Genomic DNA, 22500 nt, shown 5'->3' on the forward strand with positions numbered 1-22500 from the left:
CAAGTGTGCAGGAAAGGTGCTATATCACGTCTGACCAGAAATCAGAAGGTCTGAGTTTCGATCCCCAGTCGAGGTAGACTGATTTTTTTTTTTTTTTTTTTTTGAAGGTTTGTTCTATTTTTCTTTCTTGCTTTGTCTGGCACCTTTCATACACACTAGTTCAGATCTTTATCTTACACTGGTGCCTGCTCCTCAATTTCTTAATCAAATGTTTATGGAGAACGTTTTGTGTTGGATTCAGAGTTTCTTATTCCACATATATGAGACATTACTGATTTGAATTTGTAATAAGGGTCAAATAAGTAATAGGCAATGGCGAATGTTTTATTATTGCCAGCACAAACAATAATTTCGTCCAGGAAACAGCTTGCACTGGATAAAATAAAAACACAATAATATTTCTTAATTACCTGCTCAGCATATGAAGGATGTATTGTAAGAAAGATGGGCATCGAGAAACCATTTTATTGATAGCAACCATTTTCTTTCATTTTATGGGTATCTTACAGTCATATTTTTTATGAGAAATGGTTACGAAAAAGCGTCCAGCCGAATTGTTTTGTTTCTAAGAAAGTTTCAATGAAAGTACATGAAAAGAAAAGGCAATATTTCATTTGATACAGTAGAAAAAGATACAAATTGCCTATTGTGCACACACATAGATACACAGCAAGATATTTACGCACAACGTTTGCGTACACACACACACACACACACACACATACACACACACACACAATAACACACAAATAGGAACAAACTCACAAACACAGGTAAACACTCATGCTTACGTCTTTAGGCTACGTTGAACTTATCTAATCGAACTAATCTAATAGGCATATCACCAAAATGATAATAATATGGTGTCTGATTCCAACACAAAAAGTTACTGGTTTGAATACACGTCGCGCTATGTAACTTCGAGCTAGTCATATCGTCCTAGTTAATTTTGACGTGGTGCACTGTGGCTTACGCCTGGGTTATTTTTTTTCTCTCTCTCTCTCTCTCTCTCTCTCTCTTTCTCTCTCTCTCTCTCTATCTATCTATCTATCTATCTCTGTGATTTCTCTCTCTCTCTCTCTCTCTCTCTCTCTCTCTCTCTCTCTCTCTCTATCTATCTATCTATCTATCTATCTATCTATCTATATATCTATCTAGCTATCTATCTATCTATCTATCTATCCATCAATCTATCTATCCATCTGTCTATCTATCTCTGACTCTCTCTCTCTCTCTCTCTCTCTCTCTCTCTCTCTCTCTCCCTCTCTCTCGGAATAGACTCGAAAGAATAGCTTCCCCCTTGGGAATGGATCAGAGGGACAATTATACCCTTTTTTATATTCAGTATATACTTTTTATGCACTTGTATCAACTTATTCTCTTTTGTATCTGTTCTTTTATCACAGCTTTACAAGCGCCTGAATTCAGCTGGAGTGGCCTGTAACATCATAACCATTGTTCTTCTGGTGCCAGCCTGTTTTATCTTTTTGTATTTCAAGTAAGTACTCCCGTTCCTGAATTATATCACTCTTCCATAAAACAACCATTTGTTTTCAATGTATTCACGGGACTTTCTGTCCATGAATACATTCTTCCACCTATCAGTTTAGCCATAGTAGCTCTTCAGAGCGATAAGATCCTTTACGTTAGAGATTACTTGGATTCAATAGTCTGATGTCAAGTCGCCCAGCAACAGCGAGCAGCTTGGTTCTAAGCAAAGAAAATCGGTACTTTTTATTCTTCATGCTGGCTAGAACTTTTCATATGTCATTTGATCAGAATGTATAAAAGTCAAAACATGATCATATGTATAATGTTTTTCTCCTCTGGATACACTTTTATGCTCGTCGGAGAAATATTCCATATGGACGTCCGCCCTTTTTCCGATAGTTTAGAGTCAGTTACTAAGTTACTATGCGTCATCACTCATTACGAGGGAAGTGACGTCATGACTGTTGAAGCCAATTGGGGGCTTTTTGTACAGTTGTACAGTTGACAATTGTTCGTTGTCCTTTGTCACAGGATGCTAGACTGCCGCAGATATATCTAGCAGGCTCAGCTATCCAATCACCGCTGAGTACAAAATGCATTTCCAAAGGTTTTTAATCGAGATGCCGAATCCCACATGTACATTTTGAGGCAAAGAATCCGAAACGGCAGAGCATAATATAGTTGAGAGTTGTATTGTGACGGGGCTAGTGTGCGGATTCGCGACTGTACACGTTGCGGCCACGAATTCGCAGCCTGGATAGAACTTCATAGTATTGCAGTGTGAAACAAAAACCATTAGAAGTTGCTGCCGATTCGAAGCCTCGAATCTAATGTGAATATCCAAGACCGTACTTCCAAACCTTGTCAACATGCAATTCTAAATCTTTTATTCATCCATCATATCCTTTTATACATCATACATGATTGCATTTTAAATGCAAAAATCCTAAACGCTTTGCATTTTTCGAAAGCCAATTCAATGGTACTCCTCCAGTGCCTCCATTTTTGGGATCATCTACATCCAATGTGGGGCATGGAAATCATGTCTCTCTCATCTCCCTGCTCACCGATAGTCTCCGTGTTTTCTTTGGTCTTCCCGCCTTTCTACTCCTTGGGAGATACCAATAAAAACATTTATTACAAATTTTTGATCAAGAATTCGTGCATGCACTACTTGAAAAGAATTTCGATTTTCGTAGCAGATATTCCGCCCCTGGCCTCTATAACCAGCTATATTTCGTTTCTTATAGTCGGACCATTGCTTAATATAAGATTTTTACACTCTTGCTGTTTGGAATTCCGGACGTGTTCCCAACCGCTGTACGAGGTTGCGAGTACGCGTTGAGAACAAATTTCGAATTCCAAAACGCAAGGGTCTGGGCAATCTTTTAATCTATCACTCAATCGATTCTAATTTCGCTATTATCTGAATAAAAAGACATTTACAAAAATACTTAAATGATACTTCTTTTTTTCACATCTAATTTTAGTGAATTGTAACGCTTGATAATCAAATTCTTATTGTAAACTTGATATCATTACGCATTACTATTTTAGGGTGATGGTAGAATAACAAACGATGTTCCATTCTATCTAATATCACAGCTATCTTCAATTATTTCGTTTTAAAATATGCTAATCTTTGTAGCACAGTTCTGATTTTGGCCCGATACACGCAGCAATTCATTAACATTATTCACTCTCCCTAGTGAGCCAAGTGAAAAATATATAAACGACATTTCTACGGGATGTAACAATTGTGCCCTGTCGTATATATATATATATATATATATATATATATATATATATATATATATATATATATATATATATATATCGGGTGCGAGAAAAAAAATTGGAAACAATTAGATGCTTGTAATAATAACTGATGCAAGTCTGAAATTTCACCATAATCAACTCAGTCCTGAAGATGGCAAATTAAGCCTGAAACATTGATGTAGACTGCCCCAAACATTGTGGTAAATATTTTAAATAATAATTCGCTCCATTACTACATGTCGAGCACTTTTCGTACCATATTTGTATCAAACACGATTCAATATATATATATATATATATATATATATATATATATATATATATATATATATATATATACACATATATATATATATATATATATATATCCTTTCCTTTCACACACACACACACACACACACACACACACACACACACACATATATATATATATATATATATATATTATTTATTTTTTTTACCTATAACGATTTAACTATAATGCCAATGTAATATGATATATTTCCTTTTCTTGTTTACCCGAAGATGATCAAAGGCTGAAACAACGTTTACTTTATTCTGTATCTTCTATAAAAGTCATTTTTACTCCCTTTATTTTACTATGCGCTTTGAGCAAGTTTATCGAATATTGAGTACGGTGAGAGAATGTGAGGAAAGAGCCTTTTCCAATGACTCAACTATGCGTCACTCAGAGCAGGACTCAAACCCGGGATATTCCGATTCGAAGGCGAGTGTCATACCACAAGACCACATAATATCCTTTTCTGTTTTATACTAAGCAAGTAAGAGGCGTGAGATTGCCTAGGAGCGTCGAATTCATTATGCACATGACAAAAATTGACATATGTTGTAATCTACAATCAATTACAGGCCATTTCATCCAGTCGATTATCATTGATGACATAGAGCATATGGAAATTATCCAGTTGTTTGCTTTCAATTACCAACACCATTCCGCAGTGGACCGATATCATTATAGACGGAACGAAATTAACGTCACTCACCTCTTTGTTCTTGTTTTTAACCAGACATTGTTATGATTAGTACTGTATTAATCAGGCTACACCGTTTAAGGTAACTCGTAGTTTTGTGTCTTGACACTTTCTATCTGGCTGGCGGATGTTGTGAGTTTTTAACTAAACGCACTGCTACAATACTGGCGCACAATGCCTAATCACCTCTTTCCTTACAGAAAATATTCTATTCCTTTTTTAAAGAAAATTGGTCTTTCAAATAACGACCGATTTATATGACCCTCATCTTAGCAAAAACTCTCAAACCTGGGACCTCGTTTAAACCTGGTTTAAATATAAATGTGCTTCAGAGCCATAAGGTCCAGAGAGCCGGAGTTTGATCCGGGTTTTATAGTGTGCAATTGCTTGCTACGGTTTGAACAGGACACTAAGTACTTTCCACCTAATCTAACAGATCCAGCAACCCATATCACTGCTGAGAAGGGAAACTTTAAATGAAGTCCCAGGTTTGAGAGTTTTTGATCCGATAAGGATCATTTTAATCAATTGATATTTGAAGGACGAGTTTTCTGACCAAAATTTTAACCGTGTTTTTGTTTTTAGACTAAGGCAGAGTAACATAAAAGGAACGACATTGTCGCCATTCAGCTCTTTGTTATTGTTTTTAGTCAGCCATCTTTATGAGTGGTTCTCACTAAATAGTAATAATCAGACTATAAACGTCTAAGGTTACACATAGATTTATGTGTTGGTACGCTATATTCGGCTGGCGGGTGTTATTCGTTTATTAAAGTTAACGCAATGCATGAACACACGGTTCTGATTACGTCGTCTGAGGGAGACGATTACGGGAAACTGGTTGAGTAAGATCAAAGAGAGAGGGAATGGGGATACCCCTCTCATACGCATAATGGACGTTGCCCCCGTTTCCAGCCGAAAAAAGTCCCGGCAACCCTTGTACGCAGAATCCCTGACTACGGACAGAGCTGCACATACGAGATGGAAGTCGGTTTGGACGAATTCAATCCCTCGTGGGGGCGGGGACCTACACTCCTCTAAGCTTGGTGACAAGTTGCCAGGCTTTGATACCAGTAAGAGGAGACATTGGGTGGCTGCGAATTGGCTTCGGTCGAGGAGCTGCCTAACGGCAAGTGCGTTACATCGGTGGGGTCTTACTACCTGTCCAATATGTCCACGCTGTGGGCAAGAACCCGAGACGGCAGAGCATCTAGTCGAAAGTGTGTTGTGACGATGCTACCCGGCGGGTTCGCGACGGTGCACGAATGCTGATTGGGTCGATCGTCATAACATAGTAGTGTGAACCATAAGAGGCTGCTGTCGTCTGAATGAACTGGGTAGCAATTATTGAGTTTGTGGTCAAATATCAAGAGTTAGGATATTTCTTTCTTTTTTAAGTTTTTAAGTTGAAGACACAAAAATCACTCCCTTCAAAAACGACGTTTATTTAAGCTCAAATTATTTAAGTTAAGTTTATTGTGCGAATGCTTTGTTCATTGCTTTTATTCCTTGATCAAGAACTGAATCTCAGCTTGAGAATGGCTTTTCTTTCGAACATTTAGGGATTATGATATGCGTTATGTACCAATAATAATAACAAGGAAGCAAAGATACAATACTTGTATCTCAGTGTTGTGGCCTGTTGTTTTCTATAGATAGAGTGCGCTTGGCTAAGAAACTCACAACATTGCCATCCGGAAGTATAACGGACCAACACACAAAACTGTGTACAACCATGAACTGTTTTAGTATGGTTAATACAGTTTAGTGAGAATAACCTTACCTTACCCGGGTTCCATCTCTTTCCAGAGGTCGGATGTCATGGCTTTCCATCCTTCACGGTCCATTGCAGCCTCGTTACAGTCTGCCATGCGCCGTCCTGTAGCTTCCTTGATGCCATCTGTCCAGGATTTCCTTTGTCTTCCTCTGCCTCTCTTTCCTTCAATTCTTCCCTCCATTATCCTTTTTTCGAGACTATCATGTCTTCGCATATGTCCAAAATATGACAGCTTTTTGTGCTTCACAGTCAAAAGAAGTTCTTTTTGTTTTTGGCCCATTAGGTCGAGGACTTCGATGTTTGTTTTTCTTGCTGTCCAAGGTATTTTCAGTATTCTCCTGTACGTCCACATCTCAAAAGCTTCAATACGTTGTTCTGTCTGTGCGGTTAGTGTCCACGTTTCACAACCATAAAAGAAAATGGACCACACATAGCATTTGGTGCATCTCATTCGTGTTCTGATGGAGATATTTGTGTTGTTGAGGATTGCCTTTAGTTTCATGAACGCATTTTTGGCCAGCATTATTCGTCTCCTGATCTCTTTGTCAGACTTTGCATCGGATGTTACCAACTGCCCCAAGTACGTGAACTCCTTTACTTGTTCCACTGGACACTCTTCTATTTCTATATCTATGTCTATGGGCTCTTTCTTTTTTGTTATCACCATTGTTTTTGTCTTCTTCGCATTCATGAACAGCCCCTTTTCTTTACTCTCTTCGTTCACTTTTGAAATTAGCTTCTGTAGGTCTTCCTTACTTTCCGCCAACAGGACAGTATCGTCAGCGTAACGTAAATTGTTGATGTTGTGGCCACCAACCTTCAACCCTTGTGCTTTTTCTACTTGCCGAAATATAGACTCTGTGTATAAATTAAACAAGCAAGGAGACATAACACATCCCTGGCGCACTCCTTTCTTGATTTCAATTGCATCTGTTGTATCTGCCTGCACTTTTATCTGAGCCTTTTGCTGCCAGTACAGATTAGCGATTAGAGCCACATCATTCTCTTCCACACCTATTGCCACAAGGTCCTGGATAAGTTTCTGATGACTAACAGAATCAAATGCCTTTGAGTAGTCGATAAAACAGGCATATATGTCTTTTTGGACCTCTAAGTATTTTTCTGACAGGATTTTTAAGTCGAAAATTGCCCCCCTGGTGCCACTGTTCTTTTTGAATCCAGTTTGCTGTTCTGAAATCTCACGATCTACTTTTGACGAGATTCTTTTCAGGATTATTGTCAGGAGGAGTTTCAGTAGATGGCACATAAGACTGATTGTTCTGTAGTCCGAACACTCAATTGCACCCGCTTTCTTGGGTAGCAGTATGAAGATAGAAGTGCGAAGGTCTTCTGGGATGTGCGTTGACTCGTATATTTCATTCATAAGGTCCGTTATCACATCAACACCAAATTCACCCAGTGCTTGCAGCATTTCTGTTGACACCCCATCAATTCCATTTGCCTTCCCTGTTTTCATGCAGTATAGGGCTTTCTCTACTTCTGATCTTAGGATTGTGGGTCCCCGTAGAAAGGACTGTATATGGTTGTCACCTCTGTCCGCATTGAATAGCTCCTCCACGTATTCTTTCCATCTATTGGCGATTTCTTCCACCTCAAAGAGGAGTCTACCTGATTTATCTTTGATGCAACCGCCAGATTGAGCGTTTTTATATGTGAATTTCTTGATTTCAGCAAACATTGGTCCAGGGTTTCTCTCATGTGATAGCTTCTCAATACGGTGGCACTTTTCATCAAGCCAGTCTTCTTTAGCCTGGATACACTTTTTCTTTACTGATTTGCCCAGTTCATTGTACCTAGGGGTGCCCTTTGAATGTTTCCGTTGTCTCATAAGATTCAAAATTTCATTCGTCATCCATTCTTTCTTTGCCTCTTTAGATTTTTTGTTTAGCATTTTCTCGTTTGTAGTTGTTATTGCACCTTTAAGAGAGGACCATTGTTTATCAATTCTACTCTTATACGTTTCTTCTGTTTCTTTATTTGTGACTTCTTGTTCTTCCATAAGACAAAAATACGTATTTTCTACTTCTACAGCATATTTCGCTCTTAGCTCCTCGTTTCTAAGTTCAGCTAGGTCGTACTTTATGTGTACGTCCCTTTTCTGTTTGGGAATTTTTAATTTAACTTTTATTTTCACCATGATGGGAACATGGTCCGATCCAATGTCAGCACCCGGGAAAGTTTTACATTGGGTCACACAGTTTTTGAATCTGGTTTTGATGAGAAAATAATCTATTTGGTTTCTGTATATATCTCCTGGGCTCTTCCAAGTGTATAGGCGCCTCTTTGGTTGTTTGAATATGGTGTTTATTATGGTCATGTCGTGGGACTCGCAAAATTGGACCAGACGTTCACCCCTCTCGTTGGACTCTCCTAGACCACAACTTCCCATGCATGGTGAGATTGCTGCGTTTCCAACTTTCGCATTGAAATCCCCCATTACGACAACAATGTCACTTGATTTTATGCATTTGAGGGCCTTGTTTACATTTTCATAATGTGCCTCGACCTCCTCATCTGGGTGATCACTCGTTGGTGCATAAATTTGTAGGAGCACTAAATCAAAAGGTTTAGCTTGGATTTTGCACATTAGGATACGGTCATTCACGGGCCAATACCCAGTTACTGATTTAGCAATTTTGTTTTTCATCAGGATGCCAACGCCTCTGTTGTGCTGAGTATTTCCGGAGTAAATAAAAGTGTGGCTGTCTCTTTTTATTATTCCATTGTCTTTCCATCTTGTCTCTGAGACACCAAGGATATCCATATTCATCGCCTCTGCCTCCATAATTAGATTATGGAGCTTTCCTGCTTGAGCAAGTGTTCTCACATTCCACGTGCCAATTTTTAAAGGAACATTTCTTGTCTTCAAGGTAGGTAGATCAGTCTCTGGCTTTCCCGAGGGCTTTCCACCAGAAACGTCATAAGGTGCCATCTTTTGGACATTACTTAATTCCTCTTCCCTGTACATATTTACAGCTTGATACTTAGTTGCAGGGGGCCCAACGTCACAAGCATCTCTAACACTATATCTCTGACTAGCCATGACTAACTATGAATGATACGTGGTAAGGTTTCCCCCTTTTCCACGGTGGTAGCCGCTATCTAATTTTGTCTCAGACGCGCCTCTTTGTCTACCACAGACTTGCTGTCTACGCCTACTTTTACCTAACCATATCCAGACTTTGTGCACTAAAAGGTGAGACATTACCTATTCTACCCTACTACGCGAGTCACTCAATGTCGTTTCGCAGGTCAGTCGAGACCCGGTCCCGGGGTGTGGCCGCTGCGTGCACTACAGCTTCTAGGAGCCAGACATGAGCTAGATATGCAGGTGTGGACCAGTGGATCCTGACCATCCGAAGATGCGACTGTCTCTCACCGAAAGGTACTACCACTCCCTCCATACCCTACACCCCGAGAATAACCAATAAACGTGAATAATAGCAAATTTTTTTTTGCTATTATTATAACCAATAAACGTGAATAATAGCAAAAAAAAAATAAAACAATAACAAAGACCCAAGTGACATCAACTTCGTTCTATCTATACGCTGTGCGATTTGTGAGTTAGTTTCAGATTATTTTCACACAGGAAATCAAGCCCTTGAAAATATTAGTGTTTTCACGTGAGTTGTCATTACAGAAATGTTCAGGGTTTTTCTCATTATCTCTCTCTCTCTCTCTCTCTCTCTCTCTCTCTCTCTCTCTCTCTCTCTCTCAACCTGGATAAACCGAATCGCCCTATCCAGAGGGTAGCAAACAATAGCAGCCATTGGTATCATGTCAAAGAAAAAAACGCGATATATTATACCTCGTTACCATCACGAATCCGACAACATGAAACAGGGATGTATGAATTTAATAGAATTTTTAAAAATTGAAATCCAAGAATAGTGAAATATCAAATTATCTTTACATAATAAAACGATTCTTCTTATCTTTTACTGTATTCATTAATGAGTTTCATAGGATTTTTTTTTTAAGTTACAAAGAATCTATGTCGAACAAAATCTAAATCCGGAAGTTCTGTTAGGGTGTTGGGAGTAATCTCTTTTCTGTAATGGATTCTACGAATCCAACCACAGGGGGTAAATGAAGAAGAGTTTCTCTCAGGTGGCGCCTCGATGATTTCTCTTTTGAATATTTAAGGATTGTGATATGAGCTGTGTACCAACACTGAATGTGATAATGGATTTATAATAATAGAACAATACGTGTGGAATGATCTTGGCAAAATAACAGAATAGCAACTAAATTTAGATAATGAAAAAAAAAATATGCTAAAACTCAGCATATGACACACCATAAGAGAGTGACTGGGAATGATTTGAATTGTCCCTTACCGTTCGTATAATTTCAAATCGATCCACTAACGAATATACAGTTCTCCTTGTGATATTATGCATTCTTGCGACATTGTTCACAGACTGTCCAGCTTGAAGATGACCAATGGTACGTGCATGTTGGTCTTAACTAAGTCGTGACATCGCGTTGTGTTTTCCTGCCTTGAAAATGTTTCAAGAGGACACGGATGGCAACAAAAAAAATAATCTACACACTTCCTGTCCAGGGTAAGGGGCTAGAAGGTCATTTTAGCACGTGTGCGACGTGGTGAGCGAATTTCAGGTCATCAACTATCGGTACACAGAAAGGCTAATAGTAAACAACTCAGTGGAAAATATTAGCCTACGCCATCGGATATCGACGATTTTAATGCATATACTTTCTTTTGGTCGCAAGTAAATAATGACAACTCACATGGAAACAATAATATTGGGGCTTGATATTTTCTGAGTGAAAAAAACACAATCTAACCCACAATTCAGACAACATAATATAGAAAACAACAGGCCACAACACTGAGATAAGAGTATTGTATGTGACGCAAGCTGATAAAATCTTTTCTTCATTTTCCTCTTATGGTTGGATTCATAAATAACTGTAACGCGATGATATACAGAATACACCTGACCGGGTATGTGTATTTACTCGAAAGTTCCAAAATTGCGCTTGACTAGCACCCATTGCAAAGGGTAGCAAGCAACTGCTCTTGTCCGTTTCACGCTATAGAAACCGAGATAACCTCCGCTCCATTGGCCTTACGGCTCTAAAGGACTAGTTTACTACTATATTATCACTTTCTTTAAACAAAAAGTTAAAGAATATAAAATGGTGATACTTAATCGAAAACACAGGGAAACAAAACAAAAACAAAACAAAAAATATGATTGCTCGAAATTGGATTGGGATGAACACTCTTTCTTGCAAGACAACACCAAATTGCTATATTATAAATAAACGGTTTTGAAATTGTATTCTCTTTTTTAAATTGACACGACGCATAGTAAATCATTGCAAATTAGCCTGTTTTTTCATATGGCGATGATTTATATATAATATTTCACCATTTTTTAAGGCGGTGTCGATAACACCAACCGCAAGTATGCTCCGTGGTATACGTCGGACGTTAAAGAAGCTAAAACGAAGTGTCGGAGAGCAGAAAGACTGCTGAAAACATCAGGCCTCATGATTCATCGTGAAATATTCAAGAGCGCATTTCGTGCCTGGAAGACAACAATAAAAAAGGCAAAGACAACGTATTTTCTTTCAAAATTTGAAACTTCTAAATCTTGTAAACAATTATTTAACATCTGCAATGATCTACTTGGACGTGAAAGATGCACTTCATTACCATCTACAACCAATCAAAGAGACTTGCCAGACACATTTGTCAACTTTTTTAAAGACAAAATCCATAACATTCGTTCAGAACTAGATCGGCATGAACCATTTATAGATACAAATACATTCTGTGGTACCCCTTTAGACAAGTTCCAACCAGTTTCACCTAGTTTCATAAACGAGTTGATAAAAAAAGCCCCCATTAAATCCTGCGACCTTGATCCCCTACCAGCACAGCTTTTGGCCAGCTCCATCGATACATTATTACCATCCATTACATCAATCATAAATACATCCATACTGACTGGCGAAGTTCCATCGTGCTTTAAAAGTGCCCTCGTCAAACCACTTCTGAAGAAACCATCACTGGACCACAATATATTAAACAAGTATCGTCCTGTATCAAATTTACCTTTTTTGTCAAAACTTTTGGAGAAGGTAGTTCTTACACAATTAACATCTCATCTTAAGAACAACAGTTTGGAACAACCCTTTCAGTCAGCCTACAAACATCAACACAGTACTGAAACGGCGCTTCTTAAAATCTTTAATGACTTGTTATGTAATGCTGATGCTAACAATATCAATGTATTATGCCTTTTAGATCTTTCAGCTGCCTTTGACACCATTGACCGTGACATTTTGTTAAGAAGACTAGAAAATACGTTCGGCATAAAAGGAATTGCCCTTAAATGGTTTACATCATATTTACAGGATCGATGGCAGACTGTCGTGGTGAATGGTGTTCAGTCAGAACAAGTTTTACTAAATTTTGGAGTGCCACAAGGCTCTGTTCTTGGCCCTGTCCTTTTTACTGTATATATGCAGCCCCTTTCTAGTGTGATATCCAGATTCAATCTGAGTTATCATTTTTATGCAGATGATACGCAAATATATGATTCAGCACCCCTTAGTAATTTACAGTTCTTAATACAACGAATTACGAGCTGTTTTAATGAGATTAAATCTTGGATGTACCACAATAAGTTAAAACTAAATGATAGTAAAACTGAGATTTTAATGTGTGGAAGACCGAGTATCCTTAAACAGGCAAATAAATCACTAATTACTCTCGGAAATAGCACAATAGAATTTTCAAATAAAGCAAAAAACCTTGGCGTCATCATTGATAAAGATCTTTCCATGACAAGCCACGTGAATAACACCATACAATCTATGTACATAGAAATGAAAAAAATAAGCAAAATTCGTAATTTAATACCGAAGCATATAACAGAACTTTTAATTAATTCCTTGGTTTTATCTAAATTGGACTATTGTAACTCCCTTTGGGCGAATTTAACTAAAGACAAAATTAGCAAACTTCAGGTTGCTCAAAATAACGCAGCCAGGCTCATTGTACGCAATAACAAAAAATACCCGTCAGCAACTCTTCTTCTCCGTGAGTTACATTGGCTTCCTGTTGAAAAAAGAGTTGCCTATAAGATTTGTACTGTTGTCTACAAATCCCTGAGCACGAACAGTCCCTCCTATATTAAAGACCTTCTAAACATATATGTCCCCAATAGAAACTTGAGGTCAAGCAATGACCAATCAATCCTTGTCAAACCTAAGCCATTGCGTAAAATAGGTGAACAGTCTTTTCAATTTTCGGCCCCCCATTTTTGGAACTCTCTCCCGTCACACGTGAGATGCTCGGATTCGTTGACAACGTTCAAATCTCGCTTAAAGTTTTATCTTTTTACGTCATAATGTTGCAATATTATTTTCATATTTTGTTGTTGTTAAATTGAATTCGTATCACGTTTCCTTCACACTTGTCTCACTGTAATATGTTTTGTTTTATATCACTTTAAAGCGCTTAGAGCCTGTGACAACGGGGTAAAGCGCTATATAAATGCCATTTATTATTATTATTATTATTATTAACAGATACTCAACACATAGTTCCTCATAATGTAGTGAGTCAGATATCACTTTGTCTTCTACATCATTAATAGGTATATATTTGTTTGGGTACTACGAGGCGTGTACTTATTTGCAAGTCTGGTAACTAAAATTATTATGGTCTCGTTGTTTTGATGGAAATACTCTCAAAACCAACGGAAAAAATTTTCATTACAACAATGTTAAACCAGGCCCATAATTACGTTCGTTTATCAGATCTGCAAATACCGATACGTCGGTACTTCATAAAAAATTTATGAATTATCACATTTTAGTGGAACCTTATTTTATTTGGAACAAAAAAGAAAGCATGCGTAATAACTATTGTGGTTGAATATGAAGTGTTATGACAATGATTGACGCACTGGAGTTTAACTGAGATTTGACTTGAACGTGAGCCAAAGAGGCATTTTGTTGTAAAAAAAAATTAATAAATAAATAAAATAAGTTCCCTTTATTCATCTCATAGGGGAAATTTGTCTCTAGGGTCTATTCCAGGGGAAAACTGGAATAACTCAGGCGTGTGCCGCAGTGCAGCGCCGGAAATTGAACTAGGACGAGGTGACTTGCTCAAGGGCTTACAGCGGCGCGGCAGGTGATCGAACTCGGTACATTTCGAGTACGAAGCAAAGACCGTACCATGCTGCCCCCAATGCTATTAAGATGTTAAACTCAAGTACACAGCAATCTAGATAGTTGTCTATGTTTATTTAAGTATTTTCAATATCCTCTATATCGATGTGGTTATCTATTCACTTGTTATAAATATCTCGAATGAGTTCTAGAATCAAATACTAAATGCCAGGGCTCAGCGGACACAGAGATAAAACCTTGACTCATTACCTGAATATACCAACCAACCTTTCCGAGTAGCCGTGGGCAAATCGCCTTACCCCTGCTTACTTTGAGGCGCTGCTGACGCTTCAGTGTAATTTCAGCCTCCCTTTGAAAAAGACAGTTAAGACTACGACCACTTCTACTACTAATTCTACTACCACTACTACTTCTACTACTTCTACTACTACTACTACTACTACTACTACTACTACTACTACTACTACTACTACTACTACTACTAGTACTACTACTACTACTACTACTACTACTACTACTACTACTACTACTACTACTACTACTTCTACTACTACTACTTCTACTACTACTACTACGACTACTACTACTAATACTACTACTACTACTACTACTACTACTACTACTACTACTACTACTACTACTACTACTACTACTACTGCTGCTGTTGCTGCTGCTGCTGCTGATACTAGAACTTCCACTACTACTAAAACCACCACAAAGACTAGCACTACTATTACTAGTTCCATTACGACAACACTACAACGATTACTGTTAGAGACGCTACCATTTTGCTATCAATTTCTTCTTCCATCCTGTTTTATCTATTATGTTTTATGATCCATGTATATGTCCTATTAGATCGGTTTTCAAGATTCTAACGTTAACCGTCCTACCCTCTCAATCTTTCACCAATGCCAGCCATAAACTAGATCATCTAAGCATTAAATCTTCACCCCTAAAGCCTTTTACTTCACACCAGTCGTTCAAATCCTTGCGGTCTTATGACAGCGAATGATTTATATTGGGAAACACTGACGTGTACTTATTTGCAGGTCTAATAATCCATTGTTGTGATGGAAATACTCTCAAACCAGAGTAAAATATTATCCATTACAACAATGTTAAATCCAGCTGGCCCATTTTTGCGTTTGCTTACCAGACCTGAAAATATGTGCACGTAGGGAAACACTCACTATTTTCCAACATACGGGATTCAAAGACACGTAGATTAGATTATTTTATTTGATTTTTTCCTGCTTGTCTCTGTGTTTTTGTTGTTTTTGTTGTTTCGTTGTCTGATTCTTTAACCAAATAATTATTGTCGTACTCGGGAACTAAACACGTATTTATAAATTTGGCCAGAAAACTCTTCCTTTAAAATATAAATCGATTTAAATGACCCTCATCTTGGCAAAATCTCTCAAACCTGGCGAAGTGAAGGACGAATTTTCTGGCCAAATTTTTAAATACATGGTCTTTCCATAGTACGGCAATTAACTGGTCAAATCCTTTCTTTAAAATATATAGCCTTGTGGAGAACATTGTGCTTATTTGAGTCAATAAAAAAATTGATCCGGCGCACAACTCTACTGAAAGATTTGAAAAATAGATATGTATTTTTTACAGATAGATAAACAGATAACTTGATTTCCTTTTATAATTTAAAGTCAGTTTGAAAGTTCATTGAGTCAAACAGATATCATAAAAAATTTACCGAAGACACTAACACACCTCATGGCCACACCCTCAACTCTATATGTCCAGTAGAGTCCTTACTTCCGTTGTGTTGATTTAGCGGTGATCAGTGTTGTTATGTAATAGTGCGTTCTCATTGCGTGTATGTTTATGTGTCTGTGTGTGTGTGTGTGTGTGTGTGTGTGGTGTATACATGTGTGTGTGTGTGTGTGTGTGTGTTTTGGAATGTGGTTGCGTGGAAGAAAAAAAAAAAAAGGGGGGGGGTGTTCATCAAGTAGAGAAATTCCTGAGCAAGGGGCGGGGGGGGGGGGGGTTGCTAGGAACTGTCAAATTGGCATTTTTCAGCAAATCGTGGCATTCATAGTGATATAATTCACTTGATCACATGACGGTATTCGGATTTACAGAAATTTTAAACAAGTTTCACCGATTCACAACATCAACTAATATTACTGCTGATATTACTGTCGTTTTTATGCCATCGATGTGATAATTATTCAGATTTTCATTTGACCTCACATAAGTTAAGTAAAGGGGAAACATTCCGAAAGCTCCTACATCCCCAGTATTCATTCAATTGGTATTTTCACCGTTGGTCTTTTGTCAGGCGTTTATTTATTCAATTTGTCATCATATAAAAAAGCGTTTTAAAAACTCTAGAAAAAACCTTGATAGATTTGTGAAAGTTTAAAATTTCCTAATTTGACCATTGTTTTGATTCTCGGCCGTCATTTTAATTAGTGAAGTATTGAAGGTAGTGCAAAGCACTCCCAAGTAAAGCGTGGTAAAGACTTGCGACTTATTGATATTGATATCTACTGACTGATAAACTAAAATCATGCCGAATAAAGCATTGCACCGACGACAAGCACATCGATTAAAATGTGCATCTAATCGTAATCAAGCGAATCAAGAAAATGATTCTGGCAATATCGAATGAAAATAGTTCTTTCCCCGCGAAATTGCGGGCGTTTTACTAGTCTGGTAAAACTCTTTTACTTTCCACCAGTTGTTCAAACACTTGTGTAAGGAAATGCCTTTGTGTCTTATGGCGCTGTATGGAAATACCTGTGGATTGCACGACTCACGACATCAAACCTTATCTTGATGGATTTCTTTTGTCACTCTAAAACGTGAGGGTGTAGTATTTCCGTCGTGTCTTTGAGTCTGATCTTCGACATCCCCAATTTAATCCCTGGCGTTATCGGAGCTGCGAATGGTCATTGTCTCCATAGACCATGGTTGACTTCGTGACGATCCATCCATCGTACGCGCTTTGAGAAGAACATTAAATTACAACACCCACCCCCATTTCGCCTCAAGCTTTTTCCATGAGTCATGCGAATAGGGATGGTAAAGATAGTGACTTTTAATTTCATCTTCAGTTCTACTGTAAGTCCGTGGTGGAGAAGGACGTTTTGTATTTTCTGTTGTGAAAGTCCATAGTAACGTTCTATCACGGCTTCTAACTCCTGTCTCTGTTGTGAGACAGTATTACCAAACAGAAATTAATGTTGTTTAATTTCTTTTTGAGTAGTGCTCTGTGTTGGTGAGATTTCAGTGTTATTTGTAATCTATTGAAATATTGTGTTCTGTTGTGATTATCGGCATTTCTGATTTAATTTAGTTTATGATAATAGTGATACCCGAGTTTCCAGTGCTATTTTGCGATGTGTCATTTATCCGGTTATATACTGAGTTTTATAGTTTTGTTGATATTTGTAGAATTGATTTCTATTGTTTTCATTTTCTTTCCCAAATCTAGAGATCTGGCCTTTCTTTAACTTTGTGACTTTACCTGACCATGAAGTAACCTTTATGTGACTCATTGGAACCTCAATGAACATTGACTATAACGTATAACCTTTAGGAACAAGAACTGAAACCTATTACTTTATGAACATAAACAAGAACTGAAACCTGTTACAAAATAGACCTAATAACTTACTGCGACCTTGACATGATTTGAAGAACAATCCATTGTTTGATAACTGCATTAGACATTGTCGTCTGGAACCTAATAAATTGGTACTGTGTGTCATTCATCTCGACATTTATTCATTAATAACCTACACTTGGAATAACACACAGGCAACTACAGCACGTAGAATATCATCCTCACACAGACGGAGATAAGTTGGGGACCCTGAGGTCATACAAACTAAATGATCATATTTTTCTATCATTATTCATATATCATTTAGCTTTAAATTCACATCATTCACTTCTATCACCAACTCATTATATCTGTCAATCAGTAGTTTCATCAATATTATTTTGACATTTATCCTTTTATCACTGACTATATTCTCAATATCATAATATTACTCAGAAGCGTCATCTTGATGACATTCATTACATCAACACTATCATCATTATCATCATCCACCATACCTTCTTGATTCATCTGCTATATTCATTCATATGCATTTCATTTATATCCATCTCATTACATTAATTAATAAACACTTCATATCATATACACTTAAATCTCGGACTTATTGTGTTCATAATTTGTGAATCTTTGGCAGTCAGCCTCCCTCAACCAAGCGCAGCTCAGAGCGGTACACTACTCGAACCTTGGACCTTCCGGACCGCAAGCGAATGTCGTATCACAAGATCACATTACCGCACAAATTTAGTGAGTTAAAAAGGAAAATGCTTTGTCTTCTTTGCCTTACAGAAAAATACCCTGAGTGTCTTGGAAGTGAAGCTTTTTTTTTCAGGTCCCCATTTAAAAAAAAACGTGGACTTTTATATAGCACAATATCCATTTAATGTGCTCAAAGCGCTTTACAAGGGGTCCCTGATCAACAGCAACATTTAACATGTCGAACGAGACATGACGCTTCTTAGGCGATATTACTATTATTTCCGAACAGAAACACCGCTGTTTACGGTCAGGTACTCATTGTACACCTGACTACGGTGAGACTCAAGCACTCATCTATGCACCGAGCGAGGCTCGAACTCAGGACCTTATGATCCGAAAGCGAGTGCCACTAGACCACATACTCTCATAGGTTGGAAGAGAGCATAAAATCATTTCCTATCTAGACGTCTTGGTGTCACCTAACATATTTTAAAAGCATGTCCTCAAATGATAGATCATGGAAATAAAACTCATTAATAGCTAACACTAACACTGATTCCAGATAACACACTCATTCCTAAAGTAAATGGAATATTTTTCTGATAAACGTGAACTCATTCACTTATTCATCGGGCCATTTAATGTTTTACTAAACAGTATGGCCATGTGCAGACACGAATCAAAGTAGTCAGGAGAATTAGAATAGTGACTCATTCGCATTTGGAAATATTGCAATAGTCAATTAGTCTCTCATCGATTCGCACTAACCATGAATTAGTCTCTGGTCTTGTGGTCTCAATCTCAATAATTGGGCAGAGTAATAATTTAGTAAATCGCATTAACTGTGAAACCACTCATTCCGGTTTCCTCAGAAAATCCAATTACCTCAAGCTTGTAGTGGGTTAACATAACCAAATCTTGCTGGCTCTTATTAAAACAACGGTGCTTCGTGGTATGAATTTTGCTTTGTTATCCAAATACAGTAGAACCGAGTTAAATCCCCTGCCACGCTGTGAGACCTTGGTAAGTCACGTACCTCGCCTTGGCTCAATTAGCGGCGCTGAATTATGGCCGGCTGACGCCTTGGTTATCCCAGTCTCCACCTGGAATAGACCTTAAAGAATATTTTATTGTAGATGGATCTTTTGAAGCACATACAAATAAAGCACACACGCACACACACAGCCCCCTCCGCCCTCCCCCATACACACACTAACACACACACTCACTCATACAATCAAGTACACACTCACACGTAAGTACACAAACGCGGACGCATACGCACTTGCCTTCCAACGCGCTATCTTGCAATGCATTTTACAGATACGTTTGTGGGATGTAAAATATAGAGGAGTAATTATTCTGGTAATGTGCATATGATATAATTGCTAGCAAACACTCTATCCGAAGGATAGCAACTAATGGAGTTGATCTATATTACCTATCCATGTGCTCGGGGTCATTGGTCACATTGCAAAATGTGCTCAGTGTGACCCACGTAGTGACACGTGTTCAGTTTTCGAACTATCCAGTATAACAATTGATCATTTTTTTCAGTTTGACACATGTGTATGTTTACAACTTTCAAAAACAAAGCAGCGTGTTTACATTTATTAAGAAATGTCCAATCCTTAGACAGCGACATATCATGTGATCGATGACTCGGTTGGATGAAAACCTGAATATAGATCGTTCCCATTGCTACTGTTTGTTTAGTCTAGATAACCCCATGAGGTCCCGATCAGTTGGCAGAGCACTCGCTTCAAACGTAGAGGGACCGCGATCGACTTCGGGTGAATTCGATTTTTTTTCAATGTCCTTCCATGATTGGGTAGCTGGGTCTGTTAGATTAGGAAGAAAGCACTTAGTTATATGCTATCATCCTATCCAAAGGGTAGATAAACATTTTTATTGGTACAATTTACAATAGAAACCGGGATAAACTCCGGCTTCATGGGGCTAATGGCCCTGATGGACTACTTTGTAGCTTTGAATGACTATAATGAGATTGATTCATCGAGGTTTCGATAAAAAAAATCAACATTCTCTCTTTTCAACAGTTAAGGAATTTTATATCTTCTCAGCCTTTGTATGTTGGTCGTAATCAAAACAGGTGTCGCAAGAACAATGACAAGTATTCTGCCGTGCTCTGGAAAAAAAAACACATATTTAGAAATTTGGCCAGAAAACTCGTCCTTCAAATATCGATCGATTTAAATGACCCGCGTCCAACAAACACTTTCATACCTGAGACATCACGAAGTCCCAGGTTTGAAAGTTTTTGCTAAGACGAGGGTCATTTAAATCGATCGATATTTGAAGGTCGAGTTCTCTGGCCAAATTTCTAATTATGTGATTTTCAAGAGTACGGCAGTATTCCGATTATGACCTTCCAATTCTTCCAAATTATCCAATCGTCTTAACAAGTTGATGTGTTGTTACCCTCATCAGTTGACAACTAAAGCCTCGTGACATAGTCAAAAATGTATTCCTTTTCTTTGTTTTCGATCAAATGTTTTTTCTCTTAATCAGACTATTATATCTAGACATATCCTCGTGGACAAGTATTTGTGATTGTAATTCTGAAACAGTTTGTCATGCCATCAATCCAAAACTACTTTGTCATGATAAGTACGACTTTCCATCAAAAAAAAAAGAAAAAAATACTTGAGGGTTTATAGATAGTATGCGCTTGGCTAAGAAACCCACAACATTGCCATCCGGAAGTATAACGGACCACCATACAAAACTGTGAAGCCATGAACTTTTATAGTAGCTAAGTGAGAATTACTCATAAACGTGAAAAGCAATAACAAAGACCTGAGTGACGTCAAGTTCATACTATCTATAGAGCTCAATATCCAGTAAACGTGCACAATACACTTTACGTCTGTAGCCAACATCGACACTTAACAAGTAGAACTGTTAACACCCAGGAATTCATTTTACATCTGAGTACGGTGAGAGGCGGTGAGTAAAGAGTTAAAGAGCCTTTTCCATGGACTCAATCAAAAGAAGCTTGGACCTTCCAGTTGGAAGGCGAGTGTCATACCACTACACCGCATATCAGCACAGGTAGAGTTTTCATCATTCTTTTCAGAAAACGACAGTGAAATTTTGTGGTCTAGTAGCATAGCTCTAGGCTTGTAGTACCCATTTCTGACAGGCCAAAACTCGAGTAATTGGAAGAATGTCTTCAGTCACATTTTTCTTTCATAATTGGGTTATGACTCCTAATTCCCAACAGAGACAAACCCCGTTCGGCTCTGATGTAAGTTTCCAAGTGCATGTCCATTTTTAAAAAAATCTTTCTTATGGGTTTTTTTTTTTTTTTTTTTTTTTTTTTGCATCACCTTGGGGAAACGTTTCTTGGCGTGATTTTAAAAAAATATTAAAACAATAGCTCAAAGCTCTGCATGATTCATTAATTACCTGCAGAATTTTGTTTTGTCAATTCAATATAGAGATGATATCAAATTTATCATCATGAAAGACATTTATCATTCCTTTATATTATCAGCAATTAATTTCAGGGGTGGGGGTGTTGAACTTGTGTTAATTCATCCATGAATTTGTTCATTTGTTTATTTTTTTTCGAATTCATTATTTTGTAAGTCAATATAAGGTTAATGGTTTCCAATATCTGAATTTATAAGTTTTATCCTGTAAAAGAAATTGATAAAGGCGATTATTGCTAACAGTATCATATTGTTTCCACGACGAAGACTTAAATGATTTATTATCACTATTATGATGAAATTGTTCGAATATTGCTTATCAAATCGTCCACAGATTGTTGTGTTTAACATTGTCTTATCATCTGATCATCCTTTGAAAATTTGGTGTGCCACTGAGTTCAGTATTGGGTCAAGTTCTTTTTTCAATGTTCTTGAAACCCCTTGGATCAATTATTTCTGCTTTTAATCTACATTACCAATTTTATGCAGATAGTAGTTAAATCTTTAAGT

The 22500-nt window shown here is 37.7% G+C and overlaps 1 protein-coding gene across 2 annotated transcripts in view; it reads left to right on the forward strand.

Moving 5' to 3' along the window:
- The window catches only part of LOC144964926 (calcitonin receptor-like), a 231953-nt gene that overhangs the window by 162374 nt on the left and 47079 nt on the right, over positions 1-22500 (forward strand). For both annotated transcript variants that reach the window (XM_078899721.1, XM_078899722.1), the window contains exon 7: positions 1407-1498. In XM_078899721.1, coding sequence (XP_078755847.1) covers positions 1407-1498 — 92 coding nt within the window. The remainder of the gene's footprint in view (positions 1-1406; positions 1499-22500) is intronic.

This window comes from Berghia stephanieae, chromosome 2 (genome assembly GCF_034508935.2).
Source record: "Berghia stephanieae isolate SIO BIC M18660-M18661 chromosome 2, UCSD_Bste_1.3, whole genome shotgun sequence".
In the NCBI taxonomy this organism is placed as follows: domain Eukaryota; kingdom Metazoa; phylum Mollusca; class Gastropoda; order Nudibranchia; family Aeolidiidae; genus Berghia; species Berghia stephanieae.